This window comes from Globicephala melas, chromosome X, assembly GCF_963455315.2.
Source record: "Globicephala melas chromosome X, mGloMel1.2, whole genome shotgun sequence".
In the NCBI taxonomy this organism is placed as follows: domain Eukaryota; kingdom Metazoa; phylum Chordata; class Mammalia; order Artiodactyla; family Delphinidae; genus Globicephala; species Globicephala melas.
Window position 1 is genome coordinate 68215154 of NC_083335.1, and position 25439 is coordinate 68240592.

The 25439-nt window shown below is 42.0% G+C and overlaps 2 protein-coding genes across 5 annotated transcripts; both read right to left on the reverse strand.

Annotated features, from left to right (window-relative positions):
- Nucleotides 1-6366: 6366 nt before the first annotated feature.
- ITGB1BP2 (integrin subunit beta 1 binding protein 2) lies at nt 6367-10441 on the reverse strand. The gene is made up of 11 exons (XM_060292450.1): nt 10055-10441; nt 9753-9802; nt 9607-9663; nt 9384-9529; nt 8412-8506; nt 8247-8305; nt 8034-8104; nt 7815-7914; nt 7431-7544; nt 7120-7182; nt 6367-6758 (listed from the first exon to the last, which is right to left on the reverse strand). Exons 1-11 carry the CDS (start codon nt 10116-10118, stop codon nt 6531-6533), a joined length of 1047 nt encoding a protein of 348 aa, XP_060148433.1. The 5' UTR covers nt 10119-10441; the 3' UTR covers nt 6367-6530.
- Nucleotides 10442-10752: 311 nt separating this feature from the next.
- On the reverse strand, nt 10753-24497 carry NONO (non-POU domain containing octamer binding). 4 transcript variants are annotated; one of them, XM_060291908.2, is made up of 12 exons: nt 24420-24497; nt 23529-23585; nt 18700-18859; nt 17370-17563; nt 15832-16133; nt 14843-14938; nt 14451-14647; nt 14023-14107; nt 13491-13593; nt 12871-12910; nt 12533-12642; nt 10753-11799 (listed from the first exon to the last, which is right to left on the reverse strand). In XM_060291908.2, exons 3-12 carry the CDS (start codon nt 18848-18850, stop codon nt 11665-11667), a joined length of 1413 nt encoding a protein of 470 aa, XP_060147891.1. In that variant the 5' UTR covers nt 18851-18859; nt 23529-23585; nt 24420-24497; the 3' UTR covers nt 10753-11664. The 4 variants fall into 4 exon arrangements, with proteins under 4 accessions (XP_060147891.1, XP_030706650.1, XP_060147892.1 ...); XM_030850790.3 differs by lacking the exon at nt 24420-24497 and adding an exon at nt 24270-24377; XM_060291909.2 differs by lacking the exon at nt 24420-24497 and adding an exon at nt 23991-24242.
- Between the last annotated feature and the right edge of the window lie 942 nt (nt 24498-25439).

The following is a 25439-nucleotide window of genomic DNA, read 5'->3' on the forward strand; positions in this document are numbered from 1 at the left end:
TAGATGTCCCTCACCAGAACTTGACCATACTGTCACCCTAATCTCAGACTTCCAGCCTCCAGAACTGTGATGAATAAATTTATGTTGTTTATAAGCCACCAAGTCTATGGTACTTTGTTATAGCAGCCTGAACTAAGACATATCTCTTAAATCCATTATTCTCTCCTCCATTCTTACTACCACACCCACTTAGTCTGAGGTCTCATCTTTCTCCCCTGCACCACTGTGATTATCTTCAACTGGTTTCACTGCCTCCAAGTATCTATCTCTTCCACCCTAGTCAATTAACTTCTTACCTACCAAAAGCTTTCAATTCAGTGTATAATTCTTTTTGGTGTGAACACATCTATAATTTTATTAATGGATGTCACTGGCAAAATAACAGTGATTTAATGGAAGGAGGTGTTTGCTGGAAAGTATGCTGGACACCAAAGAGCACAGGCTTTCTACTCAAACCTGGATTTGTGTCCCAGCTCTGACACTTGATAGCTATGTGACCTAGAGAAAATTACATAACCCCCCTGAAGCTCAGTTTCCTCAACTATTAAAAAAATAATAATGCTTTTAATACATTGTTGTGAGAATTAAATGAGAATATAAAATCTCATTTGATATATATAATATAGAGAGATAACAGAAAAAATGTGTATATATATATATATATATATACATATTTTATTACAGTGCTTAGATCATAGTAAAGAGTAGGGTTTTTTTGTAATTACTCCTCCCACCATGTGTCTTGCAGAATTTCCAGCTTTAGTGATGAATTCCACCTGTTTAAACTTCAGTCATTGCTAAGAGCTGTCTGACAGCCATCTGAGAATATCCAAAAGCTAAGGACCCAACGGGGATCTTTGAAGAGGAGCTTGATATCACATCCCTGTAGCCTAGCAGAGTCCCTTCGACAAGCCTATCTGGGAACCAGCGAGGCCCTTAGTTGATCAGTGATATCTCACACTGATATAACGCTTTCCCAACCACTTTTTGTCTCTGATCACCTCATCCCTAACCTAAGTGGGACCCCTGGGCACTTTACCTCTCACTTCATCCAGATCAGTAATTATCTCCCAGTTACACCAGATTTAGTGTTACTGACTCTGGGACCCCTGCTTCCACTGTCCTCTTTTTCCCTTTCTGCTCCCAAAGTCCAAGAACACTGCTAGAGGGAGAACCAAGCAGACCAATATGAATTCATGCTGTCCAATTTCAACTTGGCCCTTGCAGCTGCTCAGCAACCCTTTTATTTGTCTCATACATTCCCTGGCACTCTCCCCACAGAGGCTGTTCCAGACCTTCCTCTTCTCATATTCCAGCTCCTCCTGTTCCACTCCTTCAGACTAGTACACAAACTTTCATCAGATGTTTGACAATTCAGTAACATTTTAAAAAGCTTTTTAATGGAGAATTTAAAACATGTAAAAAAGTAGACTGGATAGTATAATGAATCCCCATTTACCAAACACTCAGCTTCAACTAGTATCAACTCTTGGGCACTCTTGTTTCATCTATTTCTCCGTCCTGTAATATTTTGGAGCAGATCCCAGACATGACATCATTCCATACCTAAATATTTCAGTATGTATCTTTAAAAGTTAAGGATCCTTTTAAAAAAAATCATAATGGTAATATCATTAGCACACATAAAATAAGCAATATTTCCTTAATATCATCAAATACCAAGTCAGCATTTAAATTTCCAATAGTTTCATAAATGTCAAAAGAATTTTTTACAGCTTTTTTGGTTTCAATTAGTATCCATATAAAGTCCACACATTGTGATTGGTGGATATGTATTATATGTCACTTTTAAACTGAAGGTTCCCCTTCATTTCTTTTTTTCCTTGCAATATTTTTGTTGAGGAAGTTGGACTGTTTTTCAGTAGTTTCACAGTCTGGGTTTTGCCAATTCCATCTCTGTTGTATAGATTAACATGTTTCCTTGACCTCCGTTTGTTGTATATATTGGTAAGATCAGTAATGTCTGTACAATGCATATTCTATATTCATTGTCCTGCTTTCAATGGTGTGAGGAAATTGTCCATGTGACCAAAGAAATGGAAGGTGTCTGGCCCGGAGACTTACTCAGGAAGGAGCTAGGACCTCTTTACCAGGACTGAAACAGATGGCTCGATAAATAGTAACTGGAGGTCCAGGCAAGATAGAATGGGTGAGGGGCCATGTAGTGTCAGATTTCTACTCTGCTGGTATGTAGAGCAGGACAGTCAGGAAAGCAGATCATGCTGAAGTCAGAACTAGAAAAGGAGAGGTAGCACTTGAGGCAGCAGGTGGGATTATTTCTCAGGGGATTACTCTACTTGCTATACCCTGTTTTCTAAATATATTGTACTCATTTTCACCTCTGTGCCTTTGCCCCGGATGTTTCCTCTGCTTGGAATATCATCTCCTGTCTCTCCACCTATCCAAATCCTACTTATCTTTAACAACCAGTACAAGTTCCCTCCTTTCCGTATTTTTGCTTGTAGAGTCATAAAGTATCTCTGAAAGGATAAATAAGAGATCAAGAACATTGATTGCTTTCCCGGGAAGGAAACTGGATGGCTAGAGGACAGGGCTGGAAGGGAGAAAGATATTACTGATTTGCTGCAGGAGGGACAGTTAATCAGATGAAAGTGTCTAATATAAAATCTGTGTAAGTAGAAGCAGGGAGATTGGAATTTGTAGTCTGAGGAGAAAGAAGAAGTTCTGGAACAGCCTCTGTGGGGAGAGTGCCAGGGAATGTATGAGACAAATAAAAGGGTTGCTGAGCAGCTGCAAGGGCCTAGTTGAAACTGGACAGCATGAATTCATATTGGTCTGCTTGGTTCTCCCTCTAGCAGTGTTCTTGGACTTTGGGAGCAGAAAGGGAAAAAGAGGACAGTGGAAGCAGGGGTCCCAGAGTCAGTAACACTAAATCTGGTGTAACTGGGAGATAATTACTGATCTGGATGAAGTGAGAGGTAAAGTGCCCAGGGGTCCCACTTAGGTTAGGGATGAGGTGATCAGAGACAAAAAGTGGTTGGGAAAGCGTTATATCAGTGTGAGATATCACTGATCAACTAAGGGCCTCGCTGGTTCCCAGATAGACTTGTCGAAGGGACTCTGCTAGGCTACAGGGATGCGATATCAAGCTCCTCTTCAAAGATCCCCGTTGGGTCCTTAGCTTTTGGATATTCTCAGATGGCTCTAGAACAATGACTGAGGTTTTAATCAGTAGCCATGTGACCTCAGGCTAGCTATGTCCTTCTCTGAGCTTTGGTTTCCTCATCTATAAAAACTGGGGATAATAATACCTACCTCACAGAGCAGATGTGAGGATTAAATAAAATAATGTGGGTAGAAGTGCCCCACACAGTGGCATTCTATACATGATACTTTACTCCCTCAGCAGGTGAATACAATCTTCCTTAATCCTAAAGTTGATGCAATGGTATGGTAAATATGTTATCACTTTATAGACTAGCAAAACCTGACTGTCAAGAAAAATCCTATTTTCGGGAATTCCCTGGCGATCCAATGGTTAGGACCCGGTGCTCTCTGCTGGGACCCGGCTTCGATCCCTAATAGGGAAATTAAGATCCCACAAGCCACGAGGCAGCTGAGGGAGTAAATCTGACTCAAGCGAGACTCAAAAAAGAGATATCAGTCCCCTAAATTAAGAATCTACATTTAAGGGGATTCCCTGGTGGTCCAGTGATTAGAACTCGGCGCTTTCACTACCACGGGCCTGGGTTCAATCCCTGGTTGGGGATCTAAGATCCTCCAAGCCATGTGGCGCAGCCAAAAAGAAAAAAATCTACTTTTAAAAAGAAAAGGCCGGGCTTCCCTGGTCGCGCAGTGGTTAAGAATCCGCCTGCCAAGGCAGGGGACACGGGTTCGAGCCCTGATCCGGGAAGATCCCACATGCCATGGAGCAACTAAGCCCATGCGCCACAACTACTGAGCCTGTGCTCTAGAGCCCGCGAGCCACAACTACTGAGCCCGCACGCCTAGAGCCTGTGCTCCGCAACAAGAGAAGCCACCGCAGTGAGAAGCCTGCACCGCAACGAAGAGTAGCGGCCACTCGCCGCAACTAGAGAAAGCCCGTGCACAGCAATAAAGACCCAACGCAGCCAAAAATCAATTAAAAGAAAAAAAAGGCCTATAATGCCTTTTTAACTCTCTTTTAAATCATGTTCAAAATCCTTGATCTAGCATTTTAGGCTCTTGCCAATCTAGCGACACTTCACTTGACTTTTTTGTTCCCTTGCTTAAACATACCCTTCTGAGGGAATTCCCTGGTGGCCCAGTGGTTAGGGCTCTGCGCTTCCACTGCAGGGGGTATGGGTTCAATCCCTGGTTGGGGAACCAATACCCTCTGATATGTTAGCAGTGGTTACAAACAGCAAAAGGACTAAGCTTGGAGAGAATCTGAAGAGGAGCATTTACTTCTTACTCCATATACTTCTGCATTGAGTCTTTTACAGTGACAATATGTATTGCTTTGGAATTTATAATAAAACACAAAAAGTAAAATAGAACAACTTCCTACCCAAGCCTGGCTCTCCCTACTCTTCCATATCTATCCAAATTTCTCATTCTTCAAATTTCCATTCAAAATATATTTCTTAACCCTCACATTTATGGTTAAGTGGTTTTCAACTAGGGTGCTAGGACAATTCAATGGGGACAGAATAGTCTCTTCCACAACTGGTCCTGGGACAACTGGATATCCATATGCAAAAATGTAAAGTTGGACCCCTACCTCGTACCACATACAAAAACTAACTCGATGGATCAAAGACCTAAATGTAAGAGCTAAAACTATAAAACTCTCAGAAAACATAGGAGTAAATTTTCATGACCTTGGATTAGGCAATGGTTTCTAGGATATGACATCAAAAGCATAAGCAACCAAAGGAAAAATGGATAAATTAGACTTCATAAAAATTAAAAAATTTTGTGTATCAAAGGACACCATCAAGGAAGTGTAAAGACAACACAGAGAATGGGAGAAAATATTTATAAGTCATATATCTGACAAGAGACTTGTCTCCAGAATATATTTTTAAAATACAACTCAATAAAAAGACAAACAACCCTATTAACAAATGGGCAAAGGATTTGTATAGACGTTTCTCCAAATAAGATACAAAAATGGCCAATAAGTACATGTAAAGATGCTCAGCATCATTAGCCATCAGGGAAAGTCAAAGTAAAACCACAATGAGATTCTACTTCACACTCACTAGGATGGCCGTAATAAAAAAAGACAAGTAACAAGAGTGTTATTGAGGATGTGGAGAAATTGGAACCCTCATACACTGCTGGTGGGAATGTAAAATGGTGCAGCCTCTTTGGAAAACAGTCTGGCAGTTCCTCAAAAGGTTAAAAGTTACCATTTGACCCAGAAATTACATTCCAATTACACTTGGTATATATGCAAGAGAAATGAAAACATATGTCCACATAAAAACTTGAACATGAATGCATGGGAGCATTATTATAGGAGCGTTATTCATAATAGCCAAAAAGTGGGAACAACCCAAATATACCTCAACTGATGAAGAGATAAACACAAGTGGTATATCCACACAGTGAAATATTATTTGGCCATTAAAAGGAATGAAGTACTGATACATGCTATAACATGGATGAACCTTGAAAACATTATCTTAAGTGAAAGAAGCCTGTCACAAACAACCACATATTGTATGATTCCATTCATATGAAATATCCAGCATAGGTAAATCCACAGAGGCAGAAAGTAGATAAGTGGTTGCCTAGGGCTATGAGTTTGGGGGGGACACTGGGAGTGACTGCTAATGGGTACAGAGTTTATTTTTGGAGTGATGAAAACATTGTAAAATTGATTGTGGTTGTACAACTCTGAGTACACTAAAAAAAAAAAAAACCCCTGAATTTTACACTTTGAATGGGCAAATTGTATGGGGTGTGTATTGTATCTAATTAAAGCTGTAAAAAATGTACTTCTTCCATGGAGCTTTCCCTTTCTACTACAGTCCACATTAATCACTCCATTCTCTCAACTCCTACAGCTTTTCAAAACTGTACTGCACAATTTAGCACTCAGTTAAACTACCTGATAATGTTTATTATTATCTCATGTAGAGCCTTGACTTGTCAGTCTGACTACAATTTTCCTGAGAGGAATGAATGAGTCTTCTGTTTCTCAGATACCTCTAAACCACCTAACATATAACTGGGCACATAGTAAGTACTCAGTAAATACTTGGTGGTTGTGAAGAATTGATTACATGTGCTTTTTTCACACATGTGTGTTGCACACACACGGAAGTTGGAGGGAACGAATACAATCTTAGATAGTGAGGTGAGAGAACGACACTATGTGAAACTGCAGAATACAAGATTTATTTAAGGGAAAAAAACAGAATGGTTGGGACACTTTTGTTCTCCCCTCCTTCTGCCTCCTGCTGCTCAATGACACCACATGGCCAACCATATCCTGGTCTCTGAGATCCTAAGGGAGTCACTGAGGTCCTATCTAGACACTTGACTGTCTGGTGTCACTACTCCCCCATCACTTCCTCCTCTTCCTCCTCCTCTGTCCAGCTCAGGTCATCATCTGAATCCTCAGATTCTTCCTCATCCATCTCTAACCCAACCCCTGCCTTAGCCTTCTCAGCCAGTGCATCGGGGTGCTCCAGCTGGGCCCAGGATCCTGGGTCAGCCTTGACCAGGGAGATTTCAACCCGAGATGGCATCAAGGAGACAGAGCTCTGCTCCACGTTTATGACCTGAGGAGGAGGGAAAGATAGTGGAACACAGAAGAGAAAATGAGGAAATCAAAGGGATTGGAGTCAGGGTAGGATGGTGATGAATGACAGGGAGAAAAATAAAAAATGCAAGGTGGGGAAAAATATAGGGAAGAAATAAGTAAAGGAGAGAGAGAAAGAGGAAAGAAAGGGGAGTTGGGGGGGGAGAGGGAGAAAAAGAGGGAGGAAGAGGGAGAGAGAGAGAATATCAAAGCAAATGAAGAGAAAACCTCCACTTTCCCACTACAACTCCTTCCCTCAAGACACCCTCTATTCATTCCAGCCTGGCCCTTCTTTTTACCCCATCTGCCTCCCCCTCCTGTGCCCCCTTATCTTCACTTACCCCCCAGAGCTTCATCTGTGCTTGGAACACACGGTTACCATCAAAGACAATGTGGACATGAAGCTGAGAGAAAAGAATTACAGGGGTAGTAACAATCCCAGAAGGTCAGAACAAGTAATTACGACAGAGAAGCAGGCCAGTGGTGTAATCCCTACATCCACGGGTCAGCCAGATAACCCTGACCTAACAGCTCTACCTTCCTCTCAGAGGACTATGGAGCCTACATGTTTACTGCCTACGACGACTCTGCCTGTAAGATTATAATATCACCCAATTCACTGGCTTCCCATCCAGCATCAGACGTTCCTCACCTCAGTTTGACTGGCCTTCACCCAGTTGAACGCAGGAAGTGGAATCTGGCCGTATACAGTCACCACTACTAAGGAATCTGTCTGGTGCCAATCATGACGGCAAGACGCTGGCAGCTAAAAAGAAGACGTGAAAAGTGGGTGGTAAGAATGAACTCTTAACCCAAGGGGCGTTCTCATGGTATATGTGGAGAAGAGACAGAGAGTGTCAGAAAGATTAACATTACCTCATATTGCAAAACCACTGGGCTGGTAAAGGATAAGGAGCAGAATCTTATTTGGTCCATGCAAAAGGGAGAAGATACAGAGCTTGGCCATGAGGTACAGGGAGAAGAAATTATTTTGGAATTGGGTTCTAATCAAGAGTTCAGGAAAGTCGGGACTTACCTGCTTCCCCCAGTCATGTCTACCAACTCTGCACCCTGGCTGTGCCAGGAATGCCCCAAAATCCAGGGTCTGGATACCACAACAACTCCAAGATTTCATCCTGAGGTAGGAATAGAATTCAACTGACTCTCCTTTCCCGTCCCCACAAGCCCCCACTTCCATCTTAAGGTCAACATTGGGAGAAACCTGTCTCACAGCCCACCCAGTCCCCTCCATCACCCCTCATGGAATCGAGGTGCTCCTGGGTGGTAGGTACATGGAGTAGCATCACTCTCCGGGCCTTGGTAAACCTAAGACAGATAAAGGAGAATCAGGAAAAGAATTGGATCATTTAAAAATGTACCCTATGCAGCCTCATATCTATACCCAGTTATCCCTCAGGCATGGCATCTCTCAACCACATGCTTGAGTCCTCCACAAACTCTCACTCACAGCATCACATCCTGGGTTCTGGCAGCTGGCACCAGTCTGGATCAGACTACTGTCAAGTCCTGGGCAAAGGAAACAGAGTCAGGAACCCTATTCATTTCCTCCACCCAATTGCCACTTTCACTAAATTCCTGCCTGTGAAGCCTGTCCTACTAAAGACCCACTTACCTGCTCCAGGTTCTTGGTCTAATTCCTTCTGTTCCAGTGCCATTCCCAGGGCTTGGGATATATTTAGCGGAAGCAGCTTTGGAGGCAACTCTGACCTAGGGAGTATGGGTGGGGTGATTTAGTCCTGACCCACTAACCGTGATCAACAGCGCCAACCTTCCCACCACTGGTAATGGAATCGAAGAAGTCTGGTGAAAGTGGAGCAGGGTTAGAGAAGATGGGTAGCAACCCCATTGCCAATTTTCTTCTCTGTGGACATGCCAAATCCTTGAACCCTGGGGAATTCTCCAGGGCTCCTCTTGCCCATCTATTCAGTTGCTCTAAATCCAACCATATTTCTCTGCAGAACTGCATCATTCCCTCTTCTTCTTCATCTAATTAGTTATAGACCTAATATGACTTTCTTCTGTTGCTCATACTATTTCCACAAAATTAACTTATTCTTCTCTGCAGTCTCCTGGCTGCCAATACTACTACATCCTTTTCTTGATGCAAACCTTATTTTAAAGCTCTTTTCCAAAAGAAAAAAAAAGTCATTCTCAACAATCCCCCTTGTATTATAACTAAGTATGTATTCACGAGAGGCTATCTACTCTATTGATTCAAAATACCTATCCCAGGACTTCCCTGGCGGTCCAGTGGTTAACTGTGCTTCCACTGCATGGGCACGGGTTCAATCCCTGGTCAGGGAACTAAGATCCCACATGCCAGACGGAGCGGCCAAAAAAACCCCCAAAAAAACAAAACAAAAAAACCCCACAGAATACCTATCCCATCACCCCGTACCACTTTAGCACAAAGGACATTATTTCCGGACACAAATTTCACCTAAGGCACCAAAGATACACCAAGCCTTGACCCTTGGGTCTCCTGACACCTCTAGTGACTAGTCCCCAAACCTCAATGACCCATTAATCACCCCTAGTAAGCTCCGTTAATGTAGGAAAAACCCAGGGACCTCCTCCTCTTTACTTGGGCCTCTCTCGGCGCAAAGTCTCTGCTGACTTTGGAATCGTATTCGGAGGTTTTTGCTCCTGAAGTGAACTGCTTGTGGCAGGGCCCTCAGGTTGAGGGGTCTCAGGGAGCTTCTCAGCACAGTGTGGTCCCACAGTACAGCCCTAGTACAGATAAGGAGAGAGGATTAGGGATAGAATCCTTCTGTTAGGGGCAGAATCCCAGGAAGTAAAGAATTTACCTTGATGTTTAAGAACTCAGAGAAATCTACAGTTCGCTTCCGGCAGCAGGACCAACCCTGATAACAAGAGATCCAGCTCAGCTTAGATTTCTGGCTATATTTCTTTTGCGAAATGCTCTTGCTATCCCCCCTTGCCTATTCCTCACCTTAAGTGCATCATGGAAGATTGGGACCCCAGGGTGATGGCAACAGGAATCTGTGGATACCGGTAGAAGGATCAAGGAAAGATACTATACCAAACATCACTTCTTACCTTTTTTCCAGGTTTATATGCTTACAGTCTTTCCATATGATGTAAAAAAAATCAGTAAAGACTGAAAATCACTCAGACCAATTAACTATGGCAGGTACACTAAATTTTTCTTTTCTTTCTTCCTTTAACAGAGTGCCCACAGCTGACAACTCCCCCAGCACTCACAGAGCTCCTGGCAAGGTCAGGATTACTCACCAGGAAGGTTGGTTTGGGGGTCAAAGTGCTGCCCACAGCCTTTGTTACGGCAGAGTAGAGACATGGAGGCGTTGGTAGAATTATTGAAAGGGTGTTTCAAGGAGTCTGGCTGCCGAGTGGGGAACACCTCTTAGTCTGGAGGCTTTTAGCTGCCTGGAAGGGCCAGCTGTTTCTATCTTTAGTTCAGGAGGCGTACACCTCCTAACATGGGCAAGGGAACTTCAATTGGTCTGCCCAGCCAATAGGAAAGAGCTCAGGAACATTTTAGCTCTGAGGCTCAAGAAAAAAGGATCAAGCAGAGTAGGGCTTGGAACTTGGGTGAGGTCAGCTAACCACTGCTGAGACAGTTTTAGATTTACCATGCCAATTCCAAGCCTCTGACATACCAGCAGCTGCTCAGAAATGAATACCAATTTTGAGCCCCCTCCCAGCTTGAAGGTATCCCAATTCCTCCAGCCCATTTTCTCCCTTTCAGAGCAGCAGCTCTCCTCCCATCCTCATTACTTCTGTGTACCACCAATAGCCCCGGATCTTTGTCAACCACTTCAGTCATAGCATGCATCCAACCTCCCCATGTTTGCCTGGATAGATGATTAATACTTTAAGCAAAAGGTCATAAAGGATTATTCTTATAGCCTTGTGCTCATCTGAGACAGAACTCCCCTCCCTCCTTGCCCCTTCAAAAACAGCACAGAAAATTAAAAGGCTTAAAATGTATTTTAATAAGTTGATGTTGCATTACTTCATTTCTCAGAAAAACTCCAAAGGTATCAGGGACAAATCAATCATGGTACACCAATAAAAAATGCACAGCATAACTACCTAAGATAGGCAAAGCTAAGAGCTACTGTCTGACCTTCAGCATACAGCAACCCTATTCTCAAGATTGTACTAGGCCTATCAAGAAAAGCTGTGAACAGCAATATCATAGACACAAAAGGGCCATTTCTGAGTTGTCCTTACCCAAGAAAAAGATGGAGGCAAGTTTAACACAACATTTTTTTTTAAAGATATACTAAATGAAAATCTCTAAGAGAAAATGTCTTCCTTAGGACACAAAGGCATAATATATGGGATATAACAGAACCGTATGTATGTTGCCTGTGACCTCTGTGGACATCTGCCTGAATTCCCACCTGGGAGTGAATGGAGCAATGGGGCCAAGGTCATTGGGGGATGTTTGGTTTTTGTGGTATATGTGGCAGTGTCTCTGGGATGGGGGGTGTAAGGACAAGAAAGCAAATAGAACAGGGTGGACAAAGAGTGGAATGATTAAGATTAATGGCCCTAACTGGATCCATTTTGTCATGGCTCCCCGCCCCTCAGGCTCTCAACAATCACATGAGACTTTAGGAATGCACCACACAGAACTGGTTAGTTAAAGGATATACCACACAGAACTGATTTGTTAAATATCGCCCCTCCCTTACCCTCTGCCTCCAGCATACTCCCTAGAGTACTACAGGCAGGGAAGACCTAACTATCGGGAGGAATCCCTAACACTTTTCCAGGGTAGAATTCACCTAGTACACTTTTCCAGGGTAGAATTCATCTAGTCCAAAAAGGGTCCTTCTTTTAAGGGTTTTGGGAAACTAGACACTGCAATTTTATTAGTATCGGCGACGTTTGTTTGGAGCAAATTCAGCTCCAGGAGCTGCACGGTTGAACGCAGGAGGGGTTCCACCAATTGCCCCAATTCCTTCCATTGTAGCAGCTTGGCCAAAGCGTTCAGTTGTTGGTGGGGTCTTAAAGAGAAAGAGAGCAATGTTATAATAGAACCTATGCCCTAGCTTCCCACCCATCTGTAGTCCCTCCCCGGAGGCCATTTCCACCCAACTATTCAAGGCTCCTGATGGTAGGGTTGACCAAGCCTGTTTAGAACTCTAGTGGCTATCCCTAAAAGGAAAGTAGCCTGAAATACAGTCCTACCCAACCATCCTACCTTTAACTTTTTATTCGTATTTCTACATGCTAAGCAATATTACATACTAAATTCCTAGGCTGGATAAGTGCTAGCCAAGTCCTTTTTCCTGAACCAGGTATATGGACGAGGGCAGGCCATCACTCTTCAGCAACCTTAAGTCTATCTAATTGAAACATTTTGACAGTAGAACTAAAACCACCTCAGGATTGTATGAGCCATAAAGCTTTTGGACTCACATCTATTTTATGTGATAATGCCTAGCCTTCGTTGCCTTCCCTCCAAAGAAGAACCTGTTCACCCAGGGTAGCAACTAAACAGTCAATCAAGACTACCCAGTCAGACAGTTATTTGCTTAACTCCTGGGTAAAATATAGTCTGAGACTGGGTTTGCACAAGACTCCAAACAAAGATTTGAGGTAATATTTCATGGATAACAGTGATCCTAAAAACTGTTATCTGTAGCAAAATTGTGGCAGGCCCAGGGATCACGAAGGCAAAGTCTTTCCTCCTCCTATTATCATTTAGAGTTACTATAAGGCCCTGCAGTTTATTACCAATCCCAAGGTTCCATCTGGCATCATAGTGGCAGGTCCTGGAGGAGCTGGGGTACCAGCTGGCACAGGAGCAGGGGGCATAGCGCCTCTGTTGTTTATGCCCATAGCACCTAAAGCAGAGCAGTGTGATCAGTATAGGAGACAGAGATTGTCAGTCTTTTTCTATGCCAAAGGAAATAATTCAAGATCTCTGGGCTAAGACATGTTACCCTCCCACCAAAATGATGCTCCCAGAAATGTCAAGCCTCTTAAATTTGGACTAGGTAGGAGAAGCTACCTAGTTTACCAGAGACGAGACAAAAAAGGAAATCAGAGCCATTAACCCCTTAAGTCCTTACCTCCCATAGCCATCTGGCCCATTCGTATCTCCTGCTCTCTCTGAAAAACAAAAAATACTCAAGACAGTCCACGACAGCACTGCATTCATTCTACCACAATCCACTGAGGCCCACATACTAAGGGAAGTAGACAGTGATAACACATCCTAAGTGCACTGAGACCAAGCTGAGGAAGAACATCAACAACAGCTCCTTGAACTCATTACAGCTGTACAATGAATTCAAGATTAGAGCTACTAGGACACAAGTCAGAGTTTCCTATTAGGAACAGAAGGAAAGATGAAAGAAAAGGAGAGACATAGCTGATTTCTTCTAGGGCTCCAACCTGTACAGCTGCCAAGGACATCAGAAGACCAGTCAAGGCTGCTACAGGACTGGGTCTATCTGATCCTGCAGTCACTGAGTTTAAACAGCATACAATGGCCTCCCAGCTTTTCATCCTAAATTGCCTGTGAGGCAAGAGCTCCTCTTCAAACCTTACCTTTCCTTCCTATGAATGCTTCTTTCTATAAGGAGTGTCATAGAATGGAAAAATTGGTCATAGCCTAGTGTGTTTTTAATAGTCCTAATGGACAATTCATGATGAGTTTTTCATATCATGGGCACATGGGAGATAATACCGCATCAGGGAATGTTCCCTTGAATCCTTCCTGCTGTCGTCGCATCATTTCTTCTTGTTGCCGCCGCATCTCTTCCTCACGGCGCCTGCGCTCCTCTTCCTGCCTACAGAGAAGTCACCAAGATATTTAAGCAGAGGCATTCCAAAACTCGAACAGATTATCTTAATAGGGGACTCAGCCAAGGAGATCAAGAGCCTACTGAAAACTATCATAGCTCTCCAGGAAACTCACTGTTAAATGTGCCCAGCCCTAAAACAACCCAGATGTGTCCTTCAGGGAAAAAAGTTCTTTCCCAAAGGAGCCAGTCTCATAAGACCAGCACTCAGCTGCTTTCCTCTTTAGCGCAGTCCCAGGAATTCCTAGAACCATGGGTACCTGAAACATCTCCCATCTAAAGGGAGAACTTGAGAAGCAGCCAGGAAATATTTGCCAACATATTTACAAATGCATGAGGTAGCATGGTGGTAGGAAACAGGAGAGAGACATTACATTTTAAAGTTGTCAGATAAAAAGGGTTGGAGAAAAGAGTTACCTGAGCTCCAGCTGCTTTCGTTTTTGCACTTCTTGGTTGTGCAGCTCTTCCATCCTCCTAAGTTCTTCTTGACGCCTCATCAAATCTGTGAAAACAACAGACTGACTGAGCGTATTCTTCATGATCCTCATATAGGCCCAGTAATTTTCCATAAAGATAGATCCAGAAAGCAAAGGGGATATTTAATCCCTGAGTGGCCATCCGAGGTATCCAGATTCCAAAAATGAAGTCAAACCTATTATTTCCTTCTCCACAGAATCCAGTATCCTCTGCCACATCTCCAAGCTCATTTGCCTACCAAGATCAACAAAATATTTCAGAGAATAAAAGTTGAAGTTTAGGCCTTTCTCTACTGATTGATAAAGAAACTCCTGAAAAAAGTTACTCTGTCCTTCTTCTAGTTATAAGACTTACAGGCCGATACTCACCCTGCCTCATTAGCATGACCTGGTGCTCATGGCGAGCAGCCTCCATCTCCATCTCCAGCTTCTCACGAGCTTCCTTAATGTTTCGGTCCACTTGGTCCTGCTGCTGCTTCTCCATCTCAATAAGTGCCTTCCAGCGCATGGCATACTCATACTCAAAGGAGCCAGGCTGTGCAAATCTGGGTGGCTGCTCTCGCTCCCTATACACAAGGTTCCTAGGTTACTAAAACTTTTGTCCAAGATTTTCCCAACAAAACACTACATTCCTCCTGAGGGCCAAGACGATGGCTGCCAGTGAACACATACAGCAAAGATGTGCCTCTTTTACACATCTCTTTACAAGCTTCCTTAAGAACAGGCAAATACCTAACAGGGAATCTATCAGGACCACATACTTGTGAAATTGCTGGTTCTTTATAACCAGCTTCTCTGGGAGTCCCTCTTCATCATCTAACTGGTCCATGGGCTCCACAGTCACAGGTCGAGGAAATCTGGGAGAGAGACGCTCAGTGTTAATCAAATTATACCGGCACAGTGAACTAGTTAGGGGTCAGGACTGGACAATTAAACATACTTCTGAAGGGGTTTTTATACCCAGTCCTAAGTAACCACGCCCTTTTAATGGCATCATGTGGAATCTGGGGTTGACAGGATAGAGTCAGGTTTCAGATCTCTGAATACAGTCTTTAAGTAGGTGGAGGACTTAAGTGCAGCCTTTATTTATTTATTTTTAAATTTTATTTATTTTTTTGGCTGCATTGGGTCTTTGCTGCTGCGCATAGGCTTTCTCTAGTTGCTGTAAGCAGGGGCTACTCTTCGTTGTGGTGTGGGGGCTTCTCATCATGGTGGCTTCTCTTGTTGAAGAGCACTGGCTCTAGGCACACGGGCTTCAGTCGTTGTGGTGTGTGGGCTCAGTATTGTGGCGCATGGGCTTAGTTGCTCCGTGGCACGTGGGATCTTCCCGGACCAGGGATCAAACCCATGTCCCCTGCATTGCCAGGCAGATTCTTAACCACTGGGCCATCAGGGACGTTCCAAGTGCAGCCTTTATATATGGTATCTACAGAACTCAAGGTAACGACTTGGGGTAAATACTAAGAGAGATGCTACATGCACAAAACAACTTTTTAGAGTTCTAAAACTTCACCATAAGGGGAGACTTAACACTGATTAAATGACAACCTACTGAAAGACTGCAAAGGTTTATTTTTAAATCCTCATACCATTTCCATTAATTTAAGAGTACACTGAAAACTCTACTAGAGCTGAATTATATCAAAAGTCTTTAAATGAACACAGGAACATGGTTCTTAGAGGCTAGCTCCCCAGACCACAGAAGGAAGTAGCATTTAAGGTATGTTTCTGAAAATGACCCCTCACTCACGTGGTTAGCAGGAAGGAGCCTTCACTGCATCTGTCCAGAGCTTTCCGAGCCGCTGGCTTCCCTGAGAATTCAACAATGCCTTTTCCTGAGGGCCTTCCTCGATCATCCACAATGACTACAGCCCTCTCCACCTGGCCGAACACAGAAAAGGCTTCCTCCAGCAGTTCATTGGACACATACTGAGGAAGGTTTCGGACTGTAAGGGATGCACTATGGCAGGCAAAGCGCACACGCAGCTGCTTTCCACGGAGCGGCATGTTGTCCAGTTCCACTTTGGCAATCTCTGCTAGGGTTCGTGTTTCCTAGGAAGCAGAGGAAAGTCAGAATAACTCAGTTGGACAAAGATCACGTACACAGCCATCAAGAGCCTCAAGAAGAATAGCTCAATGTCTCCAAAAAAACCCAAAAAACCCTTGGCAACAAGCATACAAAGAAACATGGATAGAACTGGAAGAATGGAGTCAGGTGTTTCAGATAACTCTTTGGTTAGCCTAATTTCTCTGATGGCCTTGCAATATATCAACTGGAAATTCTAGAGTTAATACCACTTACATGGTCACTGGTATCATAGGCTATTCCCTGAAGTGTTAACAGATCATCTGGACAAGAATGACCATCATAAAGCCTACCCTTAAAATACAGCAGCCAGAATTATTTTAATTTTTGCTAGCTACATACAAGTTTAACCAGAATCACTATGCCCTACAAGAGGCCTCTTTAGAACCACAGACCTTGATGGGACCCTCCACATTACTGAAGAGGAAGCTGAGCCCTAGAAAAAATGACTTGCCTATATAGTTAGTGGTAGATCTGGAATGAAGACTAGTTCTGACCGTAACATCCAGTGATCTTGCTAGCACATTATGTCCCTCATTTATGGAGATAGATAATGCCCAGAAACGTTTCCCCCATGCACTTAAACAAATTTCCTAAATCAAATCAGATTTTTTTAAAAGATCTACACTTAAAATTTTTTAAAAAATAGATACAAATAAAACTGTTCCCTCAAGGTTTTGACGAATCTTAAGTGAGATAACATATGTGTAAGGGCTTTGGAAATAAATTATATAAACCTTGATCATTACTAAAATAAAAACCTTTTTTCATTTTTTTTTGGAAAAAAGTCTAATTTATTAAAATATTTGTGGGGAGCAGTAAATAGAAGGGTAGAGATAAAACAAAATTAACTATGAGTTGATAGTTACTGAAGCTGGGTAACGAGTACATGCAGGTTCATTATACTATTCACTCCACTTCTGTATGTTTGAAATTTCCGAATTAAAACAAAAAAAGTTCCAAAGGGCATACTTTATCCCCAGAGTCCTAGGCAAATAAACCTATGTTGTCCTTGAAACAAAACAAAAACCTATGAGGAAAAATTAAAATAAAATCTGCATTTTTGTCCTGTTCCGCCAACTGTAACTATAAGCTTTTAATATCATCTGAGAATTATGTCTACTGCCTAACTTTCCATATCCATCATTGCCCAGCTTCCCCACCTTTTAGAGCACACGCTCTAAAAGCCCACAGTTGCTCACCAAGCGGATAAAGCCAAAGCCCTTGTCCTTATGAATGAAGACTTCGCCTGCCTTCCCATATTTCTCAAATAGTTTCCTCATTTCCTCCTCAGTGATGTCAGGAGGAAGATTGCCCACAAAGAGCCGGCTACGCTGGGTGAAGGTCTTCTCTCCTGGTTTCCTAAAATTCTTCAGGTCAATAGTCAAGCCTTCATCTGAGAGAAGACACACAGTCACATTCTCAAAGAGTTACAACTGCCGCTAGATGGGCAATATAATTGCTGTAGAGAAGTCAAACACCATTTCCCAATGGAATCTATCCACTAACCACTTATCGGTAAATTGCACCTTAGAATGTGAAAGCAGTAGGCAGAGATCTGGGGAGACTTCTTAACAACTCTACTATGGGCCACGAGCCACCCCGGACTAACTCAGAGACAGAAAGAGAAAATTAAGCAAGTCAAGGAGCCCTAGATCAGAAGAGATCAGATTTTTACATTTAAAACATAATTGTTCCATTTCCCAATCCCTCACTAATCTTCATAACCTTAACAGTTCCCATTCTTTCAGGCTTGGGGTAATGGAATGAAAAGAATGAGTTAGGAAAGAGTATTCTTTGTAGGAATCTCTGGAAATAAAAGAGGGTTGAGGTTGGTTGTAGTCTTAGAGGCACACAACAGGTGCTCAAAATTTGCTGAATGGATGGAAACATACCTTTAAAGACCTTTTACTCTGATTAAAAATGGGGTGGCACAGAGACTTCCCTGGTGGCACAGTGTACAGGACTCCAGGCTCCCAATGCAGGGGGCTCGGGTTTGATCCCTGGTCAGGGAACTAGATCCCACATGCATGCCAAGGCTGGGAGTTCGCATGCCACAACTGGGAAGCCTGCCTGCTGCAACTAAGACCCAGTGCAATCAAATAAATAAATAAATATTTTTTTAAAAAATGGGGTGGCACAGGCCCCAAGATAAAAATATAATACTTAATACCAGATTTCTTCTCCATTAAGTCTTAAAGACCTTTTCTATATTTTCTCTATGTACTAGTCATCTGATGCTTACCTCTAAGAACCAAGCTCTGAGGTAAAGCATGCAGCCATCTGTCTAGCAACAGAATGTGCCAATGCAGCAAAGCAACCTGTACTCAACTGCTATCCTACATGTCTGCTCCTTATTTCAGAGAATCAGCCTTTTTCTATCCTAAGTATTAAGAGGTAAATAGAGAAAAGAACAACAAAGGTGTGCTACAAAGGCCCATTACTTTATAATCCCAAGAATCTAATCTAAAAATCCAGAAACTATTCCCAAGAAGGGACCTATTTCTACCCCACTACCTAGCATGTACTCACTTTGGCTGCTGGCTTGTTGCCCATTTGCAGGTATTGGTGGAGGTGGTGGCTGCTGCTGTTGCTGCTGGTGGTGCTGCTGATGGTGATGCTGATGATGTTTCCTCGGAGTGTGGTTTTGTTTCTCCAAGTTAAAAGTTTTATTGCTCTGCATTTTTGCACCCTAAAAAGAAACGGTAGGTCAAATACATTCAGTGCTAAGAGCACAATCAGCCATCTTCCTGATGACTTGTATGTCATTAATCACCTTTGGTATTATTTTTAACAAGTATGGCAAAGGAGTACAATTCAAAAATCTAAAAACCACCAGCACTAGCAGTTATGTTGTACATAGAAACTAGACAAGTACTAGATAAGAACAGCTTGCACTAGAATGACTTGAGGAAACTTCCAGTTCAATAACTATATGGATTAATAGGAAACTACTTTCCCAAAAGAATCTACTCCCTAAAAATTGGCCTTATCATAATATTAAAGCACACTTTAAAACACAATGACTAAAACAGATTCTAGTTATCACAAGGACTAATAATAAGTCTTGTTCTTCTCTGGTACCTTGCAGTCCTAGCCTACAGTAGATACTGTGGAATGAACAGCAGGAAAAGTATGGGCTGTGGAGTTAGATATACTTAGATTTGAAGCATGGTCCTAATACTTACTTACTAGCCATGTACTACTTAGTAAATTACTTCTGCACCAGTTTCTTAAGCTGTTATAAAGGGAATAATAAAAATACCTACCTCTCAAAGTAGCTATAAAGATTAATGAGTATGTGAAAACACTAGTTCTGTACTGGCATATAGTAAACACTAGGTAAATACTGCTATTAATCACAATGGAAAAATAAACAACTACCAAAGCAATAAAAGCAGCAAATACAAAATTATACAATCATAAAATCTTAAATTCTGTCATTTAAAAATCAACATAAGGGAGTTCCCTCGTGGCCTAGTGGTTAGGATTCTGGGCTTTCACTACTGTGGCCTGAGTTAAATCCCTGGCTGGAGAACTGAGATCCCATAAGCCACACAGGTGTGGCCAAAAAAAAAAAAAAGGCAGCATGAAATTAAATGAAAACTCCTGGTATAATCCAGACTGAATACAAAAGTTGATGGTTTTAAAATGGAAATTTCCTAATGGATCAGGTTAACAAAGTGAGGACCATCTTCCTCATCCAAAGGCAGTTCTCCAGTAAATTAAAGGGCAAAATCAATCCTGAATCTTTTCCCCTCAACACAGGACCCTCCAGTCAGATTTAACTGAAGGAAAGATGCAGAAAAGGACCTTTTCCCTGAATACTCTATTATTAACATGATTCCTTTATAAGAAATTATATTCCTCAGACAAAAAAAAATGTGACAAAGGCTTAATAACTGTTGATTTTGGATTATGGGTATATAAGAATACTTCTATGTGTATAAAAACTTTCTAATACATTTTATATCATATCCCACCCAAACTGAAAACATCAATGCAATTAAGTTCTGTATCCAAAAGTTGTTTCATAAGACAATAGGTAACAAGAGCTATCAAGATGTTCCTATTCTTTTAACTCAGGAATTCTACTTCCAGTAATTTATCCTAAGAATATCATTTTAAAATTTAAAACTACATCCAAGAAATACTCACTGTTATGGGCTTTCTGGTAACAAAAATGATAAAAATGACTTAGGTACCCAAAATTAGGGGCAGTGTTTTTAATAAATTGTGGTACATCTATACAATGGAATGTTACACAGCATTAAAAATTATAAAGACCATGTAAACATGAAAAATGTTTGATGCTTTAAGAGGGGAAGTGTTTTTTTAAATGCATGAATGTAGATAAGAAACAGAAGGTGGGCAAAAATGAAATCTGTCCTGCTTGTAGATTGATAATTTTTTTACTAATTTTTTAAACTAATTCATTCAACAAATATTCACTGAATGCTTCCTATTTGCTAGGCACTATTCTAGGTGCTTGGGATGCCTCAATGAACAAAGCAGATTCTTGCCTTCAGCAGTGATAGCCTTCCAGGGAGAGAAAACAATATATATAATAATTAAATTATTAAGAAGTACTTAAGAAGAGGTTAAGTGTAGGGGAAAATAAAGAAAAGGGGGTGGAGGGGGGAAAAAAATGGACAGGGAGTGGAAGGGGGAAGATTGCAATTTTAAATAGACCTGTGAGGTTAGCCTCACTAGAAACCTGACATTCAAGCCAAGACTTGAATTCTCATTTGTATCATTTCATTAATCTTTTGTTTCTCATTAATAAGGTACAAAATACATCTTTAACATAGAAAACGTAGAAATAAAAATAAAGAAAACCCCGAAGACCCACCACTACAAAAGTCACTGTTAACATTTTGGTATACCCTTTCAGTCACTGATTTATACATTTGTATGTATTCTAAATGGTATATTCCATGTCACTAAATCTTCTACATTTACTGTTGGCAGACAAAGTATTCAGCTGTCAACCAAGCCCCTATTGTGTTGGGACACTTGGGCTGTTTCTAACTTTTCACCATTATAAACAATGCTCACAGCTAAATCTTGGGGCACCTCCATGACTAAATATTCCTCCCACAATTTCCATTTTTGCTTATTTACCTTCAAAACATACACTATCATTTCAAAACTGTAATCATAAATGCATTGTTGTATATTCACCCTTTCCCCATTTCTATAGTGTCAACTTAATTATACTTGTTAATGGCTACATAAAGTCCAATTGGATGTACACTAATTTACTAAACTACTCCCTATGAGACATTTAGGCTGTTTTCAGCTTTTTCCTATTAAAATGCTGAAATAAATACCTTCTTGCTTATAGCTTTCTGTTGATTTCCTTAGGATAAATTCTTAAAAATAGAATAATTAAATGCCTTTGTGACTCTTGCCACATAGTGTAACAACTTTAAGCACCATGAATAAGTGTACCAGTTTCACAGCAAATGGGATACCTTAAAAAATGTTTTTAAAAACAAGATATAAAAGTAGGAAATTAAAAATTTCCTACAAAAATTTAAAGTCTACTCCAGCTACAGGTGAGGATAGGTAAGTGGGCGTTAGAACCAGATCTTTTCCTATTTGAATCCCATGAATCAAACACCTCCATTCCCCTGACCTCAAAGTGGCCTACAGCAGAAACTTGAATTATCCACAGCCATTTCTCCAACTAGTTCTTACCTCTGGCTAGAATCCAAGGAGCCTCTTTGTTTTTTCCTCCAGCCTTTAATATAAGAGTCAGTGGCCCCAGCCTCAATACCCTGCATCCCATTCAGGAACCCACAATGTATATGTTAACAGAAATCCTTATAGCGATCCACTCAAAACTGAAATATTAAAAACTCTATATTTACATCCTAACCACACCTCACCACTCCATTTCAAAAAAAGCCATTTTACAACTTAGTAGAAATGATCTTGAGCACTGGGATGTCCTAAACCATTTAGGATTACTTCAAGGGAGGTTAGTTTTGGTTTTAGAAAGTGTAGCCTGGTAGTTAAATGATAATACCAGATATTTATTGACCACTATATGTCAGGCACTGTGCTAAGTCCGTATTATCTCATTTAATGCTCATAACTATCATTCTTCTGAATAAGAAAACTGATGCACATCCAAGGTCACACAAAAATGTGATGGAGCATGGAGTAGAACTCAGGTCTGTTGAACTCCAAAGCTCATACTCATCCCTATGCTACAAACTGTGTAATCAAGCTCACCTTGATTTTAGAGTTCAGAATCCAAAAAACTTACTAAAATGTCACTTAACTTCTGAGCCTCAGTTTCCTCACCTGTAACATCTATCTCACAGGGCTGGTTATTTTGACTAAATGAGGTCACTTGTTCCTGCTGGCAACCACTACCCTTAATTCTACATATGGTGGGTGCTCCAGTTAGACAAATGTCATCAATTACATTCTTCCCCTGCTCTTCTGCATTCTAGCAAAAATATTTTTACAACCAAACTGCCTACCTTTGTGTTGAATAAATGTCTCCATACTGCCAATCTTTATAAATCTTTCCCTTCAGTTTTTTATTTCCCAAGCAGGCATTCAACGGTGAACACTAAATATTGTATAAATCACCTAAAACAGTGCCCACAAAGTAGCAAGTACTCAGTAAGTGTTGTCCCTATAATGTACTTCTGATGATGACCACCAATATAATTTGTAAGTATGTGCAGGTATCTTGGTAATAAATTCACTGCCCCCTAACCACTGGGCCTCTGAGAAAAGAACACAGCATAAAGATCATTAGTAAGGATTTCTGTCTACTTATCTGTCCTTAAGTCTAACCCTGATGGACTTTCTTGAGAGAAAACACATATTTATGTTAGAAAAACTGGTGCTATTTGCAACACAACTGCACAAATGTTGTTCAGGTACAGACCAAACACTACATCACATATATCTGAAATCTAAATAAATGTCCCCTTAATTTTCAGGAAAAGGATCAACTTTTTTAGTGGAAACTGTGGGGGTAAATCTAGTAAAAATCTACCAGACAGAGATGGCTGCCTGGATGTGGACCAGCCTGAAAGCTGTAGGAGGCACTGGCATGGTAAGGTCCTTTCCTAAGAGTCTCTTAAGACCTTTAGTAATAAGAAGTCGGACAAAGAAACAATGTAAGTGCAACCAGCACCCTCCCATTACAGTTGCCAGACGTATCAAATAAAAACACACTACAGTTAAATTTGAATTTCAGGTGTTAAAAAATGAATGATTTTTAGTATAAGTCCCATGCAACGTATACTAAAAAATAATCTGTTGCCTACGTGAAATTCAAATCTAACGGGGTGTCCTGTATTTCATCTGGCAACTCTACCCCCTACACCTACCTCAACTTCCACCGAAGATAGCAAAGTGCCTCCCAGTCCTCTCTAACCTCGACTTCTCTGTTAAGAACACAAAGAAAAGCATCAACTTTCGACAATAATTTTTCCAAATGTAAAATACCCAATAGAAAATCCATAACATTCATTTTCATTTTAAAAAGTGATGTCATAGATGGGTCGAGTAGCTAGGCAACAAGACCAAAAAAAAAAAAAAAAAAGCCTCCAGGAACCTGCCTAGGAAAGCGGCGAGGTCTGGACTAGCAGATGAACTTCCCAGCTAAGAGTTTCTACAAAAAAACATCGCTGGGAGGGGGGGCGCTTTCTCCTCCGGAATTAATGGCCTCAAGAGGTCGAGAGGAGGAGCACCCGACAAAGCGCCTCCTCCTGCAGCCGCGACTTCAGGGCTCTCGGATAATAGACCCCACACCCTCAGGCCCAGGTCGGCTCAAGGGCCGGGGAACTTACTGACAGGGCTCAGATTCCAAGATGTGTCGCACAAAGAAAAGAGGCGGGAAGGGAAACGGGAACCAGGTTAGAGCCGAAGGCGAGGCGAGGGGAGGGCGATGGGCCTCCGCGGGTGGGCTGAGGAGGCCGTGTGGCGGCGGGGACAAGGCCTTAAGAGGCCTCGGAACGAACGGCCCAACTCCCTCCAAACCCAGCCTCGCTCTCGCCTCTATCTTCACCGACTGTCGCGAAAAATCCTACTCCCCTCTCGAACAAGAACTAAGTCGTCCCCAAACTCACCCTCTACCGACTGTTTTCTCCTCAGAGTAAAGGCGACGCTACACGGCCTCTACCGTCCCGAGAAAAGAGCGCGCGACCGCCGGAAACCAGACGACGGAGCTCTGTGGCTCCCAAGGGCTACAAAGTGGCGTTCTCTATTGGTTTTCTTACCTGCCAATCAACGTTTATCTCCAGAGGCGGAATCGGTTTTCCACGATTTCTTCGATCTTATTGGCTACCGAATGCGAAAGACTTGAGTTCGTGTGAACGACAGTTGGGGACAAAGAGCGAGGCTTTGTACCGAGTGCGCATGCGCAAGTTGCGTCCGCTAGAGGCGGAAAAGGAGGGGGGAGGGGGATAAAGGGTTGGAAGGAGAGACATCAACGGACTGACTGAAAGACCGAAAGACCAAGTGATGGGAGGGGGAAAGGAGAGGGGAAAAAAGGGAGAGAGGAAAGTGGAAAGAGAGTGAAACAGAAGGGGAGAAAATGTGCGCGTAGGCGTGCTCTGAGAATTCCTGCACTGCGCCTGTACAAGAAGCTAGAGTAACAATGTCATTGTATTCAGTGTAGTAGATCTAGACTTTTCCTACTGAAAAAATGCCCCGCCATGTTTCTTTTTTCACACTTCCTCATTAGGGCTTGCACTCTGACACTCCTTACTTAATCTGATTTTCTAGTTGCTTCTCCTGCTGTCAGGTTTACTCCTAAAGCCCAGCAGAAATAGTCATCACTATGGCTATGGTTATAGAAAGGGATGGGGGAGGGGGGATCGATACTTTAGTCTCTGTGTGATTACAAAGAACTGTAACCAGTACCCTCATTTCCATGGTAACCAGGGAACCCAGCAGTCCAAACATCACTATTCTCATGATTTACAGAGACTCAACAGGTGTCATCATTGCCATGGATACATTGTAGGCCTCCAGATCAGACTGATTCTATATTCCAAAGGATGCCAATTAGGTAATCACCTTCATTTTTCAGTAACGCCTAACTAGCCCTGTGGTTAATCAAGGGCTACAACACTCAAGTGATAGGTGTTTGTAGTTAATTCCCACTAATTAACTAATTCACACTCAAGGTTTCAGGGTGTTCCGACTGGCTCCACCTTATGTGGGGACACAGTGATCTAGAGCCTGTCTAGAACCTTCTGCAATGACAGAAATGTTCTATATCTTCTCTGTTCAAT

Excerpts from the sequence above, each read along its gene's own strand:
- ITGB1BP2 (XM_060292450.1), bottom strand. The coding sequence starts at position 10,118 with ATGTCTCTACTCTGCCGTAACAAAGGCTGTGGGCAGCACTTTGACCCC. Across the intron at positions 9,664-9,752 it reads TCTTCCATGATGCACTTAAG|GGTTGGTCCTGCTGCCGGAA; the intron begins GTGAGGAATAGG and ends TCTTGTTATCAG. Across the intron at positions 7,915-8,033 it reads GCACCTCGATTCCATGAGGG|GATGAAATCTTGGAGTTGTT; the intron begins GTGATGGAGGGG and ends TTCCTACCTCAG.
- NONO (XM_060291908.2), bottom strand. The coding sequence starts at position 18,850 with ATGCAGAGCAATAAAACTTTTAACTTGGAGAAACAAAACCACACTCCG. Across the intron at positions 13,594-14,022 it reads CGAAAGCAGCTGGAGCTCAG|GCAGGAAGAGGAGCGCAGGC; the intron begins GTAACTCTTTTC and ends ACTTCTCTGTAG. Across the intron at positions 12,911-13,490 it reads AGGGAACATTCCCTGATGCG|AGAGAGCAGGAGATACGAAT; the intron begins GTATTATCTCCC and ends TTTGTTTTTCAG.